This window comes from Callorhinus ursinus, unplaced genomic scaffold (assembly GCF_003265705.2).
Source record: "Callorhinus ursinus isolate GAN/ISIS: 27379988/994484 unplaced genomic scaffold, GSC_fseal_2.0 scaffold8, whole genome shotgun sequence".
Classification (NCBI taxonomy): domain Eukaryota; kingdom Metazoa; phylum Chordata; class Mammalia; order Carnivora; family Otariidae; genus Callorhinus; species Callorhinus ursinus.
Window position 1 is genome coordinate 196,589 of NW_027397070.1, and position 13,907 is coordinate 210,495.

At 41.0% G+C, this 13,907-nt stretch overlaps 1 protein-coding gene across 11 annotated transcripts in view; it reads right to left on the reverse strand.

Annotated features, from left to right (window-relative positions):
• Nucleotides 1–5,361: 5,361 nt before the first annotated feature.
• Nucleotides 5,362–13,907, reverse strand: part of HNRNPC (heterogeneous nuclear ribonucleoprotein C) — a 61,957-nt gene continuing 53,411 nt past the window's right edge. For 8 of the 11 annotated variants that reach the window (XM_073894923.1, XM_025870386.2, XM_073894926.1 and 5 more), the window contains one exon: nucleotides 13,097–13,860. In XM_073894923.1, the coding sequence (XP_073751024.1) occupies nucleotides 13,777–13,860 (84 nt within the window). In that variant the 3' untranslated portion in view covers nucleotides 13,097–13,776. Of the gene's footprint in view, nucleotides 13,861–13,907 lie in introns of all 11 variants that reach the window. The other 3 variants (XM_073894927.1, XM_073894925.1, XM_073894928.1) reach the window with 2 other exon arrangements.

Below are 13,907 nucleotides of genomic sequence, written 5' to 3' on the forward strand. Positions count from 1 at the left end.
CTCATGTGGAATATAAGAAACAGCACAGAGGATCATAGGGTAAGGGAGGGAAAACTGAATGGGAAGTCATCAGAGAGAGACAAACCATGAGAGACTCTTAACTATAGGAAACAAATTGAGGGTTGTTGGAGGGGAGGTGGGTGGGGGGTTGGGGTAATTGGATGATGGGTATTAAGGAGGGCATGTGATGTGACAAGCATAGGTGTTATATGCAACTGATGAATTATTTAACTCTACATCTGAAACTATTAAGATACTATATGTTGGCAAATTGAATTTACATAAAAAACCTTATTAGAGAAAATATAGGAGAAAATCATCAGGTCAGGACCTAGTTCTTGGTAAAGAGTTATTAGAAATGACACTAAAACCATGATCCATAAAAGACAAAAATTGATAAATTGGACTTTATCAAAATTAAAAACATTTGCTCTACAAAAGGTCTGTTAAGATGCAAAGACAAGCTACAGAAATGAGAGGAAATATTTGCAAACTATTTGACAAAGGATCTGTATCTAGAATATATAAAGAACTCTCAAAATCAGCAGGTTTTGTTTACGTAAGCTCTACACGGAACGTGGTGAATCCCCTCAAGATTCAGCAGTTTAGGGGCACCTGGGTGGCTCGGTCGTTAAGCGTCTGCCTTCGGCTCAGGTTATGATCCCAGGGTCCTGGGATCGAGCCCTGCATCAGGCTCCCTGCTCAGCGGGGAGTCTGCTTCTCCCTCTCCCACTCCCCCTGCTTGTGTTCCCTCTCTCGCTCTGTCAAATAAATAAAATCTAAAAAAAAAAAAAAGAGAGATTCAGCAGTTTAAAAATATCGAATTATAGGGACACCTGGCTGGCTCAGTCAGTAGAGCATGCATCTCTTGATCTCAGGGTCATGAGTTCAAGCCCCATGGCGGGCAAAGAGCTTACCTTAAAAAAAAAAAAATCCAATTATAACATGGACAAAAGGCATGGACAGTTCACCAAGTGGCAGATAACCACTTGAAATGATGGTATCATTAACCATTAGGGAAATGCAAACAAGCAAACAAGAACAAAACCCCACTCAATACCTATTAAAAAAGTGAAAATAAAAACTAGTCACAATTCTGGGACATCTGACCGGCTTAGTCAGTGGAGCATGTGACTCTTGATCTCAGGGTTTGATTTTGAGCCCCAGATTGGGTGGGGAGATTACATTAAAAAAAAAAAAGTAACTAGTGACAATCCCAAATCTTGCCAAGAATGCAGAGAAACTGGATCTCTTGTTCTTGTTGGTGGGAATGTAAAATAACACAGCAACTCTGGGAAATGGTTTGGCAATTTCTCATAATATTACATATACTTACCACCATCCTACTCACCCATCACCACACTCCTTCCTGGGCATTTATCCCAGAGAAATGAAAACGTATGTCCACAAAAACGGATACACAAATATTCATAGCAACTTTATTTGTAATAGCCCCAAACTGGAAACATCCCAAATGTCCTTTAATAGATGAATGGTTAAACAGACTGGTACATCCACAGCAACAAAAAGGAACAAACTATTGTTACATGTAACAACTTGGATGGAATTCAAGGGCATTGTGCTGTGTGTTGCGGGGGTGGGCAGCCATTCTCAAAAGGTTACACACTGTGTGATGCCATTTATATAACTTCTTGAAACGGCAAAATTATAGTAATGAACAGATTAGTGGTTTCCAAGGGTTAGGAATGGCTGTAGAAGGATGGGGGACATAGTATGACAGTAAGTAGTATAAGGGTTCTTTTGTGGTAAAGGGACATTTCTGTATATCGAGTGTGGTGGTAGTTACATGAATTTATACATGCGATAAAATTGTGTGGAAACACAAACACACGAGTGAATGTAGTAACTCCTGAAATCTAATAAGGTCTGGAGTTTTTTGTTTTTAAGAGAGACAGCATGCACGAGAGAGAACGTGAACACACGGGAGCGACAGAGAGAAAGGAGAATCTCAAGCAGGCTCCATGCCCAGTATGGAGCCTGATGCAGGGTTCAATCTCAGGACCCTGAGATCATGACCTGAGCTGAAATCAAGAGTTGGAGGCCCAACTGACTGAGCCGTCCAGGCACCCCAGGTCTGGAGTTTAATAGTAATGTACCAGTGTTGATTTCTTAGTTTTGACAAAGGCACTAAGATGTTAACATTAGGTGAAGCGCACCTGGTGGCTCAGTTGTTAAGCATCTGCCTTAGCTTGGGTCATGATCCCGGAGTCCAGGGATTGAGTCCCACCATCAGGCTCCTGGCTCAGCGGGGAGCCCGCTTCTCTCTCTGACCCTCTCCCTTCTCATGCTGTTTCTCTCTCAAATAAATAAATTAAAAAATCTTAAAAAAAAAAAAAGTTAGAGGGGGCGCCTGGGTGGCTCAGTCGTTAAGCGTCTGCCTTCGGCTCAGGTCATGATCCCAGGGTCCTGGGATGAAGCCCCACATCGGGCTCCCTGTTAGGCAGGAAGCCTGCTTCTCCCTCTCCCACACCCCTGCTTGCAGCTTGTGTTCCCTCTCTCGCTGTGTTTCTCTGTCAAATAAAATCTTAAAAAAAAACAACAAACAAACATTAGGGGAAACTGAGGATGGGCATATAGGGAACTCTCTGTACAGTCTTTTTTATGATGAGGCTTGCATTTATTAAAATTTTATTTAAATTCTAGTTAACATTCAGTGCAATATTGGTTTCAGTAGAATTCAGTGATTCATCACTTACTCTCTGTACTGTCTTTGCAATTTTTCTGAAAATCTGTTACTCCAACTTTAGAGCTTATTTTTTTTAAAAGATTTGTCAGAGAGAGAGAGAGCACAAGCAGGGGGAGTGGCAGGTAGAGGGAGAAATAGGCTCCCCACTGAGCAAGGAGCTGGATGTAGGGCTCAATCCCAGGACCCTGGGATCATGACCTGAGCCAAAGGCATACGCTTAAGTGACTCAGCCACCCAGGCGTCCCTGAAGCTTTTTTTTTTTTTAAAGTTTTATTTATTTAAGTAATCTCTACACCCAACGTGGGGCTCAAACTCACAATCCTGAGATCGAGTCGTATGCTCTTCTGAGTGAGCCAGCCAAGTGCCCCTAGAAGCTGATTTTTAAAAAAGATCAATTTTCTTTTAGAAGAGTTTATCTGGGGGCGCCTGGGTGGCTCAGTTGGTTAGGCGACTGCCTTCGGCTCAGGTCATGATCCTGGAGTCCCGGGATCGAGTCCCACATCGGGCTCCCTGCTCAGCAGGGAGTCTGCTTCTCCCTCTGACCCTCTTCCCTCTCGTGCTCTCTATCTCATTCTCTCTCTCTCTCTCAAATACATAAATAAAATCTTTAAAAAAAAAAGAGTTTATCTGTCAGAGAGAGAGAGAGAGAGAGCACAAGCAGGGGGAGGGGCAGGCAGAAGCAGGCTCCTCACTAAGCAGGGAGCCTGATGTGGGACTTGATCCCAGGACCCTGGGATCATGACCTGAGCCAAAGGCAGATGCTTAGCTGACTAAGCCACCCAGTAAGCCACCCAGGTGTCCCAGGAAAGAAAAATTTTTAAGAAAAAAATTCTTAAAGTTCGTTTTGAAGATCTATTTATTTTAGGGGGAGAGACAGAGCGTGAGCGGGGTGGGGCGGGAGGAACAGAGGGAGAGGAAGAGAGAAAATCTCAAGCCGACTCCCAGCTGAGCACGGAGCCTGACATGGGGCTCGATCCCACGACCCTGAGATCATGACCTGAACCGAAATCCAGAGTCTGAGACTTAGTCAACTGAGCTGCCCAGGAGCCCCTTAAGAAAAAGTTTTTAAAGTGACACCACTAGGATACCTACCAGAATAGCTAAGATTGGAAAATAGCAGGTATGCAAAGGCATGAGATAATACTCTTTGTTCCAGTGATTTAATTCTTAGACTTATACCCAGCAGAAATACACATTTGTTAAAAAAAAGACATGCTCTTGAATGTTCATAGCAGCTTTATTCATAATAGCCAAAACTGAAAAGTCTAAATGCCTATTCACAGAATGAATAAACTGCAGTATAACTGTATAATGTAATACTATACAATAGTATGAACAAACTACAACATGCAACAATATAGATGAACTGAAAAGACATAATGTTGAATCAAAGAAGCTAGACATATAAAACCACATAATATATTATTTCACTTATTTGAAGTTCAAAAACAGGCAAAAAGAATCTATGCTGTCAGGATAATAGATGTCCTTGGGATGGTGGTGTTAAGTGGCCAGAAGAGGGCATGCATGCGTGGGACTTCTGCAGTGCTGGTGATTCTCCAATTCTTGATTTCTTGCTAATTTTTGTGTTCAGTGTGCAAAAAGTAACAGCTGTACACATTTGTGCACTTTTATGTAAATTACACAAAAGTTTACCGAAGAGCAAAGTGAGACAAACTCAAACACACTCATTAAAAAAAACAAAATATAAGGACTGACAATACCAAGTGCTGACAAGGATGTGGAGCAACTAAAAATTTCATTTACAACTAGTGAAAGTATAAATTAGTACAATCACTTTGGAGAGGTGTTTGGCAATATCTATTAAAGCTGAATATACACATACCCTATGCCCAATTCCGCGAATTATATACATACATAACAGAAATGTATACAGATGTGTTCTCCAAAGGCATGTCCTCGAATGCTCATGGGAAAATAATTATCTCAAACCAAAAACAATCTAAATGTCCTTCGATGCTGCCAGAGCCAGTTCAGATCAGTCATAGCCCAAAATTGCAGAGAAGTGAACCTCCTTGTGGCATCCCTCAGTCAGTGGGGAACAGGAGCCAGTGGATACATATGCCAGCTTCCTGTTCTCCCGCCCTCAGAAAACCCTGAGCAGCATTATGTACCTAACCTCAGTTACACATCTTTCTACTGGCTTTTTCTTAATGTCTCACTCTTCCACTTTCTCACAAGTCCTGTCTCCTGGAATCATTCCCCAAAAAAACCACATCCAAGTGTCTACCACGGGGAGCCCAAACATCAATAGTACTTACTATGCCATCTACGTATAGCTCACGAACAGAGGACGCCTATCTATGCTGACAGAAGTCAGAGTAGTGGTTACCTAGAGGGGGTTAATGGTTGGAGGGGGTATGAAGGTTGTTTCTGGGGTGCTGGTAATGTTCCATATCCTGATAAGGGTGGTGTTCACACAGGTATGTTCACTTTGTAAATCTTCATGAAGCGGTATGCTTAAAATGCATGCATTTTATAGCACATATGTATACTTTAATAAGAAGAAGAATGCAGGTGTTGAGGGGTAGAACTGCCCACTAAGGGGAGAGTGCGCTTTGTAAGGGAAATTGGACTTACAGGTATTGAAAGAGATTAATTTTTCTTTTTTTAAATAAGATTTTATCTATTTATTTGAGAGAGAGAGAGCATGAACAGGAGAGGAGGAGGAGGAGAGGGAGAAGCAAAGCAGACTCTCTGCTGAGCAGGGAGCCTGACACAGGGCTTGATCCCAGACTCCCAGACTCCCAGGATCACGACCCGAGCTGAAGGCAGATGCTTAACCGACTGAGCCACCCACGTGCCCTGAATGAGGTTAATTTCAATGAGCACATCCATCTTTTTTGGATAATGCACTGTCTCTCTCATCCTTGGCAATCAGACATGGATTATTAGGGATTTGTTGGAGGCACTGGGAAAGGATTGTGAAATACTACAGTGAAAGCAGGGGCAGTAAAGTTCACCTGCAAGAATGCATCCCCTTGGGACAGGCCCAAGACATTGCAACATTCCTCCAGGTGTGTCCTGCACAGCCAGTTTCTCCAGCCTTGCTGGGCATTCAGTCTGTTTCCAAGACTGCCTCATCCAGGGCTGACCCTCCCATACTTTTTCCTTTCCGGCCCATTCATTCAACATATTTTGATGTATCAGACACTCTGAAACACTTGGGGTAATATTGAACAGTAACAGATGTAGCTCCTGCTCTCGAGTGCCACTCTAATAAGAAAAACAATATCAAGTAATCAGATTGCTGAGTGTGGCTGTAATTAGTGCTACAAAGAGATTCTTGGTTCTGGGAGACCCTGCAGGGTGGGGAGGATTCCTGGAGAAAACACTTGAGCTGAACTCTAGGGGTGAACTAAGTTCACTAGGGAACCAAATGGACAAAGGCAGAGGGAGTGAGCATGGGGAGTGAGAGGCATGAAAGTTTGAACAAGGGAAGTGAGGAGCACGTGAGAGGCTGGACAGACAGGCAAGGAAAGACCGTGTATGCCATGTGCACTGTGGTAAGAAGTTTTGTCATGTTTTGAAAAGATCACAAAGGCTGTTGTGTGGAGAAGTGATTGGAAAAGGATCACAGTGGCTGTGGGTATACAGGAGGGTATCGCAGTAAACCAGGAGCAAAGGAATGACAACTTGGACTGGAATGGTGCCCGTGAAGATTGGGAGAAAATAAAAATGATTGGACACACATTATAGGAAGCACAGGAGCTTTAACAGTAGCTATAAAAATGGCATGTCACTTTTATTTCTGAACAGAGCAAATATAATCAAGTATTTACATCAGCTAGATACAGGAGTATGGATTATGTTAGGCTTGGTGGTTGTTCTTTCACTAGCCTATTTCTTAGGAAAATGGTGTGTGGTTATGTTGCAACTGAATTGTGCCTAGGATATTCTGAAGCTGTTAAGTATAAATACTCTTCAAGGAGAGGTTTGAAGATTGCCAAAATGTTGCAAAAAAGAGGGCGGGGTGGAGGAAAACATGGCTATGGGACCACAGACACCCAAAAGGCTTTGCAAGGAAGGCAAAAAGAAAAACCAGTGTATACAGGGCAGGCAGGAGGCTGCCATCTTGGTGGAAAAAGTTAAAACAGCATTCCTCAGATACACCAAAGCTAAAAACAAAGCTTCCCTAGGTTTGCAGAGATATAGGGAAAATAAACCTTCAAGTCATTTGTGTGAAGACTGCAGATTACTTTGCCAAGTGAGGGACTGTGCTGGAGGGTTAAGATTTTGAAGGAAAGATGCGTATCTTTACACTTAGGTGAGTGCATATGAGGACAAGACAGGACAAACTTCAGAGTAGTACTGCCATGTGCCTCAACCACAGGCTGAAAGGGAGATAGTAGGGACCAGTGTATGTACCCAGGCAGTTGCTGGGTCCCACCAGGGGAATGAATCAGGACTGTATGCCCAGGATAGGGAATGAAAACACTGACAGCAAACACTGAAGCCGTCTCCGTAGGTGGTCAGGTAACAGTGAGCAAGTTAGGTTGCTGCTTCATCCCCACCCCACCCCCGCCAACCCCCCACCCCGGAGTCTAATAAAGGCTGCTCCTCCTCCTGGCCAAGAGAGCAGACCACTGCAGCATTTCTAGCAGTTAAGCAGGTAACTTTTGGCAACTAAACCCCAGCAGCTTCTGTCACTTTGTGAATGACCTAGCTGCTGCTACAGAACTTTTGCGGAGTCCATATAAAGTTCTGGGAAAAGGGCAGGTTTGGCTGGCTGAGGAAACTAACAAAATGGAGTATCGGGGTTCTGAGTAGAGAGAGGAACACTGAGTGAGGTCGGGCAGCGAGCTGGCTCTAGCTATCTAGCAGACCTCTGGCTCCACTACAAGCCCTCTGGGTGGGTAATTTCTCCCAAGTAGGGTCAGGAGAGGCTTTAAGGATCTCATTCATAATCCTTTAGAACAGGGAAAAAATAGGCAGAAAATATAAGACTTTATGGTCCATAGGAAGATTTCTTGGATGGGAACTACTAAAGCTCTTTACCAAGCAGTAAATGGGTGGGAGTTTCTGAGTCACTGAACTTGACAGGTAGAGTCTCAAGCTCAAACTTTTTTGGTCACTTATGTCCCACATTCATACCAGAAACTCATTATCGAGGCTTGTATGAATCTGCAAAGGTGACTCAACCTGTGTCACTGAACCCCTTTCACATTAATAAATCCTTTTGGGAAAGACCAAATCCTTTTTAGGACTTTTCTTCTAATGACATTGCCAGGTGCTTCTAATGGACCATGCAGGCATCCTGGTACTGGTAGAGGGTCGGAAGTTGTATAATCAGGGTATTATTATCCTGACAAATAATGATTTTTACAAGATATTTGTAAAGTTTGAGATAGAAGAAATAATTTATAATAGTGCCCCTGGGTTCCCCAGGAAGAGCTAAGGAAAATGGATGGGAGACTATTCTCTGTATTCTTGCTACATTTCTAAAGCCCAACCATGTTGCATAGCCCAACAGAGTTTCTGCTCTCAGCCAGGTGTTTTTCAACATGTGTTTGCAACTGTTAAGTCTATGAACCACTCTAGTATTCAGTGTACAGAATCAAGAGAAAAATGGTTATTTTACCTCTTGTTAAATTTGAGAGAGAAGGTGCTGGGACCCTAGTCTGTTATCGTGCTTTGGAAATAGTTGTGTCATTTTTTGATTCAGGATGTAAGCTCAAAGATACCATTTCCTCTCCTTGGGTCCAAAATCCAATGGATAAGCCAGATCACAGGCTGAAATGTTGGCTCTACCATTTAATACCTATGGGGCTTTCAACAGGGCACTCTTTGAAACTTACGAATTACTTCCATACATATGTAATAGGATTGTGTGAAAATCAACTAAGATTTTATCTTAAATGCTTGCCCAGCATCATTCTTGGATGCACAAGGCACCCAATGACAAGATGGGATCCCACTTAAGATTTTATTTTGTGAGAAACATTGCTAAATGAAGGTAACACACACTATTGTCTGTACTTGTAGATGTCCTACCAGTCAAGTATTCCATGTTCGTCTACGATGTTCTAAGGAAGTCTTCAACGTTGAGGTCTAGGGCCTAGAAATACGTATTTTCAATGAACTCAGGACATGGAACACCTCGGAAAGTCACATTTGGTTCACCTAAGTTACAGCTAACATATCAGTATCTGTACATTTTAAAACTACTCATTTTGTAGCACTATCCAGTAAGAGAGCCACACTATTCAGATTAAAAATAAACTGAAAATCCGATTACTCAGTCACATTAGCCACATTTCAAGGGCTTAGCAGCCATAGAACTAGCACATTAGTCAATGCATCTCTCCCTCAACCCTAGCTTATCTCACCTTTTAACCCTATCCAGACACCTCTCCTTCAGTGCTTTCTATACTTTGGCCATAGATTTCAAGGCAGGTACACGCTCACCCTTTCACCAGATGCTGTCATTTTAAATAGTGTCACCATCATGCTTTCTTACTTTAAGCACTTGTCTTAACCCACTTAACACGACATGAACATTCACTTAGTACTAACTTATTAGCCAGCCAGTCACCCAGACACCCTCTCTAAAAGCCGTAATTCCTCCCTTCTACCTTATTTACCTTGGAAAGGACACTTTGCCTCTCAGTGCACGGGTTCCCTGTGTTGCTAGCAAACTGAAAATTACTGTCGAGTCCCAACTGCAGACATTTAATTGATCTGGAGTACACACCTGGGTGCCAGGATTTTAAAAGCTCCCTTGGTAATTCTAATGCACAACCAAAGTTGAGATCCATTCGACAACTAATTTAACATACTGTAACAGTATTTTTATTCATTTTAGGTTTATGAAAGTCCTGTAAGAGTCATTTTGCACAAGCAAATTTTTGTCAAATCTTCAGAACATTTTTATTTCCTTCAACTTCTTTGTGGGACTCCTAAAAATCTTGGGCTTCTACTCCTATTTAGTTAGCTACTTGTCTTTTTGGCATTCACCCCATTACACTATTCCTTCTACTGTAGTTCTGACTTAAGGCAGAAGCCCACCCCAGCTCAAACAGGGCTTTAATTCCAACTCTCTACACAGGTCCTGCTTTTCATAATTGGGATATTGTTTTTTGATTAATTTAAAAGTTACTAATGCAACCACATTTTCTTTTGAGGCCTTCCTGATTAGGATTAATTTAACTAAAATTCAAACATGGAATTTTCCAACACCCCTAATTTATTCTCCTCTCTAAACATTTGGAATTCTGGCATCCCAGTCAGGTATACATCTAAATCTAGCCTTTTCTGTACAGTTTAGCTGGCCCAATTCTTACTTTATCCCAAGGTCTCTACAAAACTAAAACATTCTCCAAAAGAGTGCCCCTTATTTGTCAAATACACACCACAGTATAAATAATACCTGTTCTCTATGAGATATAGCATTGATAAAACAAGTGAGGTTCTTTACCGTTACTTACCAGCCCATTCTATACATATGTAGCTCATGTACCAGTCACTCATTTTTGTCGTATCTGTGTTTACGATTTTTAACTGGCTTCAAGGTATCACGGTACTTTTTTTTCTTCCATCTAAAACTCAACCTAATGCATTTCCTTGGCCAATGTGATCTGATCTAGGGTCCAGAAACTCAAACCCCATCTGACAGTGGCACGGGTGAATTTCCCTCACATTAAATAAAAAGGTCAACTTCTATGGCTAAATTCTTCATTCTCCCAGGCCACAGGCAATGATGATTTCTGATTCTCCTAAAAATACAGTGATTTCCTACTTCCCAACTACCTCCACAACACATCCCACCATATCATCCAAGTTACCTAAAACCACCAGTGTTTGTGAAGTAGTCTCTCAGCAGTTCCATTTCTTTACTTAGCGTATCGTATCTGCGGGTTTTGCTTCCCCTAGCTTACTCTTTTGAATCAACATCTACTGCTGAGTTAATTCACTAGATTCCTTTACTGATATTTTATAATTACTCTATGGCTAGAATGATGCTTACTTTTATCTATCCTTCCATTACATTCTCAATACTCATTTGACTGCGTTTTAATTCCTTTCTGATTTACCGTAATTCTATTGTTCTTGTATTTTCCCATTCTCTTACACCTAGTTCCATCTGTTAAGGGAGACTTTAAAACATGTATGTACTGACTAGCACTACTAATCCTTGCAGGTTTCAGATGTTGGGGTGCCAGGTGAACTGAAATCTATTGGGAACCCTCTTTTCAAGTGTTCCAAATGTCAACTATTCCAATCCAACAGCTTTAAGTTAGCTCCTTTCACTGGTGAAATAGCAAATTAGGAAAGTACCTTTGCCAGTGAACTCCATAGAAGTCTCCCCATTAGAAATTATGTAGCATCAGAAATGTTCCAAAGGGATTTCATTTAAGTCATCCACCTTCTTCATCCAATCTTGGCTGGACACTGCAATCTTAAAGGCTTCCAGGCTATTTTCTTACATTTCCTGGGCATACTGGGTAAACCATTATTCTGAATTTTATAATACCCAACAAATGCATCACCATATTTTACTGTTTTTAAAATCTTACTTCTAAACAGCGTAAGGCCTTGGCCTTTGAGATAGTTACCCTGAATTCCCTCTAGACAATTAGCTGACTCTGAAACTGTCAAGCTTTTCAACCCCACCCACATTGCCAACCCACTGCTAACCCTATGAGCCAGCTGCTTGCTCTGCCTCTATTTCTACTGAACCCATTCCAATCTCTTCCTGGGGCCCAGTTAAATAATGTTAACAGTGACTATAAGCCTTCATTAGATCAATCGTCTTTAAGACAATGGCCTCTTTTTTAAATAGCTTGTAGTGTCTGCATTTGATCAGCGAACTATACACTATTTCAGTCATGTTTCCTTTTCTGTAAGTTTTGGCCTAGGAGCCTGAATTTCCAAGTATTAGAAGAGTATAACCCATGATTATAGAAACCTACAGTACTGTTCTCTTAGTTCCATAGGGAAATTTAACTCCTCTAATAGCCTGAGACCTAGAGTATGAAAACTCTTCCCCATTATGACAAACTGGAAATGTCTTGGCATTTTATCAATAACCTTGTGTGTGTGCATATTTTCAAAGAGCATATGACCATTTCTCTAAGCTTTCTACAGTTTCTTTCAATACTTGGTTTCATATGAAATTAAAAAAGTAGACACTTTCATGCCTGGTCTAACTGGTTCAGCATCTTAGAAGTACTGATGGCTAACATTATAACCTTAAATGGGTTTTACTAACATCTTAGAACCTTTACCCTTTCTTCTAAGCATCCAGCTTATTTTCTTTTTGGGATTATGTGCTGAAAGTGAGTTTGTGTAACATGAAATCATGTAAGATCAGAAGACAGGGTGGGTAAAAGTATTTCTGACCAAATTAACCCACAAAAGCTACTTTTGTACTATGGATGTCAGGTCCAAAGGGGTAGTTCACCGTTCAGCCTCTTCCTTCAATTCTGGTTTGTCACCTGTTATATAAAACGATTTTTGAGATCCTAACAGGACAGGACTTCTGCTCACAGTAGATTGGATATAAATGCCTTTGTTGCATGCTATGAAACAGCAACTTTCTGGGGAACCCAAGGTTTGTGTGAATGGTAATAGTCCAAACTAACCATGTTCTTGTCCTGCTCTGCTGGAACCAAGTATAAAACATAAATAAACCAGACCTTTCAGGATTAGGCAAGCGTTAACAAATCTAGAAGCTGTTTAATAAATCCATCCGTAGAAGTCTAGGTGCTAATTAGTATCATGCCTAAAAAAAAAAAAACCAAACCTGAATTAATCACATAGGAGGGAGGGGACAAAAATTATTTATATGGATTTAACTAACTGAAAGTAAATGTTCTCAATCACCTGGGAAGGTATAAACTACAGAAGAGCAGGGAAGAAAGAGCTTTTCTATTTTTGGGAACTTGGGAGGCACAGACTCAGAATCCATAAAGTAACTGGGACTCTAAATGGCAATTAAAAGGATAAAGTGGAAGAAAACAGAGGTTTCATTCTCCAGTTGTTCTAATTTTCCTAAAATCGTGATATGGTTGAACCTCTTCCATTTAAGGACAAAACGATTTAGCACACAAAAAAAATCTCAAAAAGGGTGCCAACTGGACCACAAAACATCAATGAAAAAGCTTAATGTAATTCCCAAACCTTTTCATTAGGATTAAAAAAGCTATTCTGTGCAAGAATCTCCACTCCACATCAAAGTTACTGTCTCCTTAATGCAATACCCACCCCAATGACACATCATTTGAGTAGTGTATGTTGGTATGAGTGATGACTATGACTCAAAGAAAAATGTATCTAGTACAACATTCTAGGGTTTTTGTGGAGGCCGCTGCAAAACAAAGAATTTAAAGTAAACAATTGTAAAATACAAAAATAAAAAACCAGGTGTTTTTTTTTTCTCCAAATTCCTGGTTTAATTAGGACTTGTTTATTTTGAGAAAAAAGGGTCCCAAACATCAGGCTGTTCACAAAAATAACCCACAGTATCAACTTTAGAAAACAAATCTTAAGACTATTACACTAATTATTTTTCTAGAGGATGCATTTGACATGCCAACTCTCATTCACAAAAATACATTGTTACATTTGTGTTGAACAGCCCCACATAGCTCTCTTATGTGGGGTATAACACACATACCTCTAACTCAAAGCTGCTCTCAGGTGCTACTCAACTAATGCGATTGCCTCTGCAGTTAGGGAAGCAACTACTGAGCTCATGTATGAATGAATGGAAAGAACTGTACTCCCTGCATAACAAGAGATTATTTTGGAGACAGTTGATAAAAACCACACATCCTTTTTATTGTTAAGTCATAAAGAGGTATCAAAATTAAAAGCAAAAATTACAGGGTAAGACTTAACATAACTACTAGGAGCGTCAAAGGAAGTGAAAATGGGACTAGGCGCAGGGCAATATGAATTAATGTAACATGGGAAGGACAAGGATGGGGAGAACAGTGAGCATGTGCTGAAGATACTAGGGGAGAGGATCTGGTGAAAATTTTGATCTTAGACAAGCGCCTAGGTAAAGAAATAATGGGACAACATTTCTAAACCCCACTATGTGCTTAAGAGTCATCCTCGCCATTGGCGCTGTCTCTGTCATCCTCTCCTTCCTCAGCCTCTTTTTCATCATCCTTGATCAACTCCAGCTGTGAGAAACAGACACAAATAGGATGGAGTTAGAGGCACTCCATGT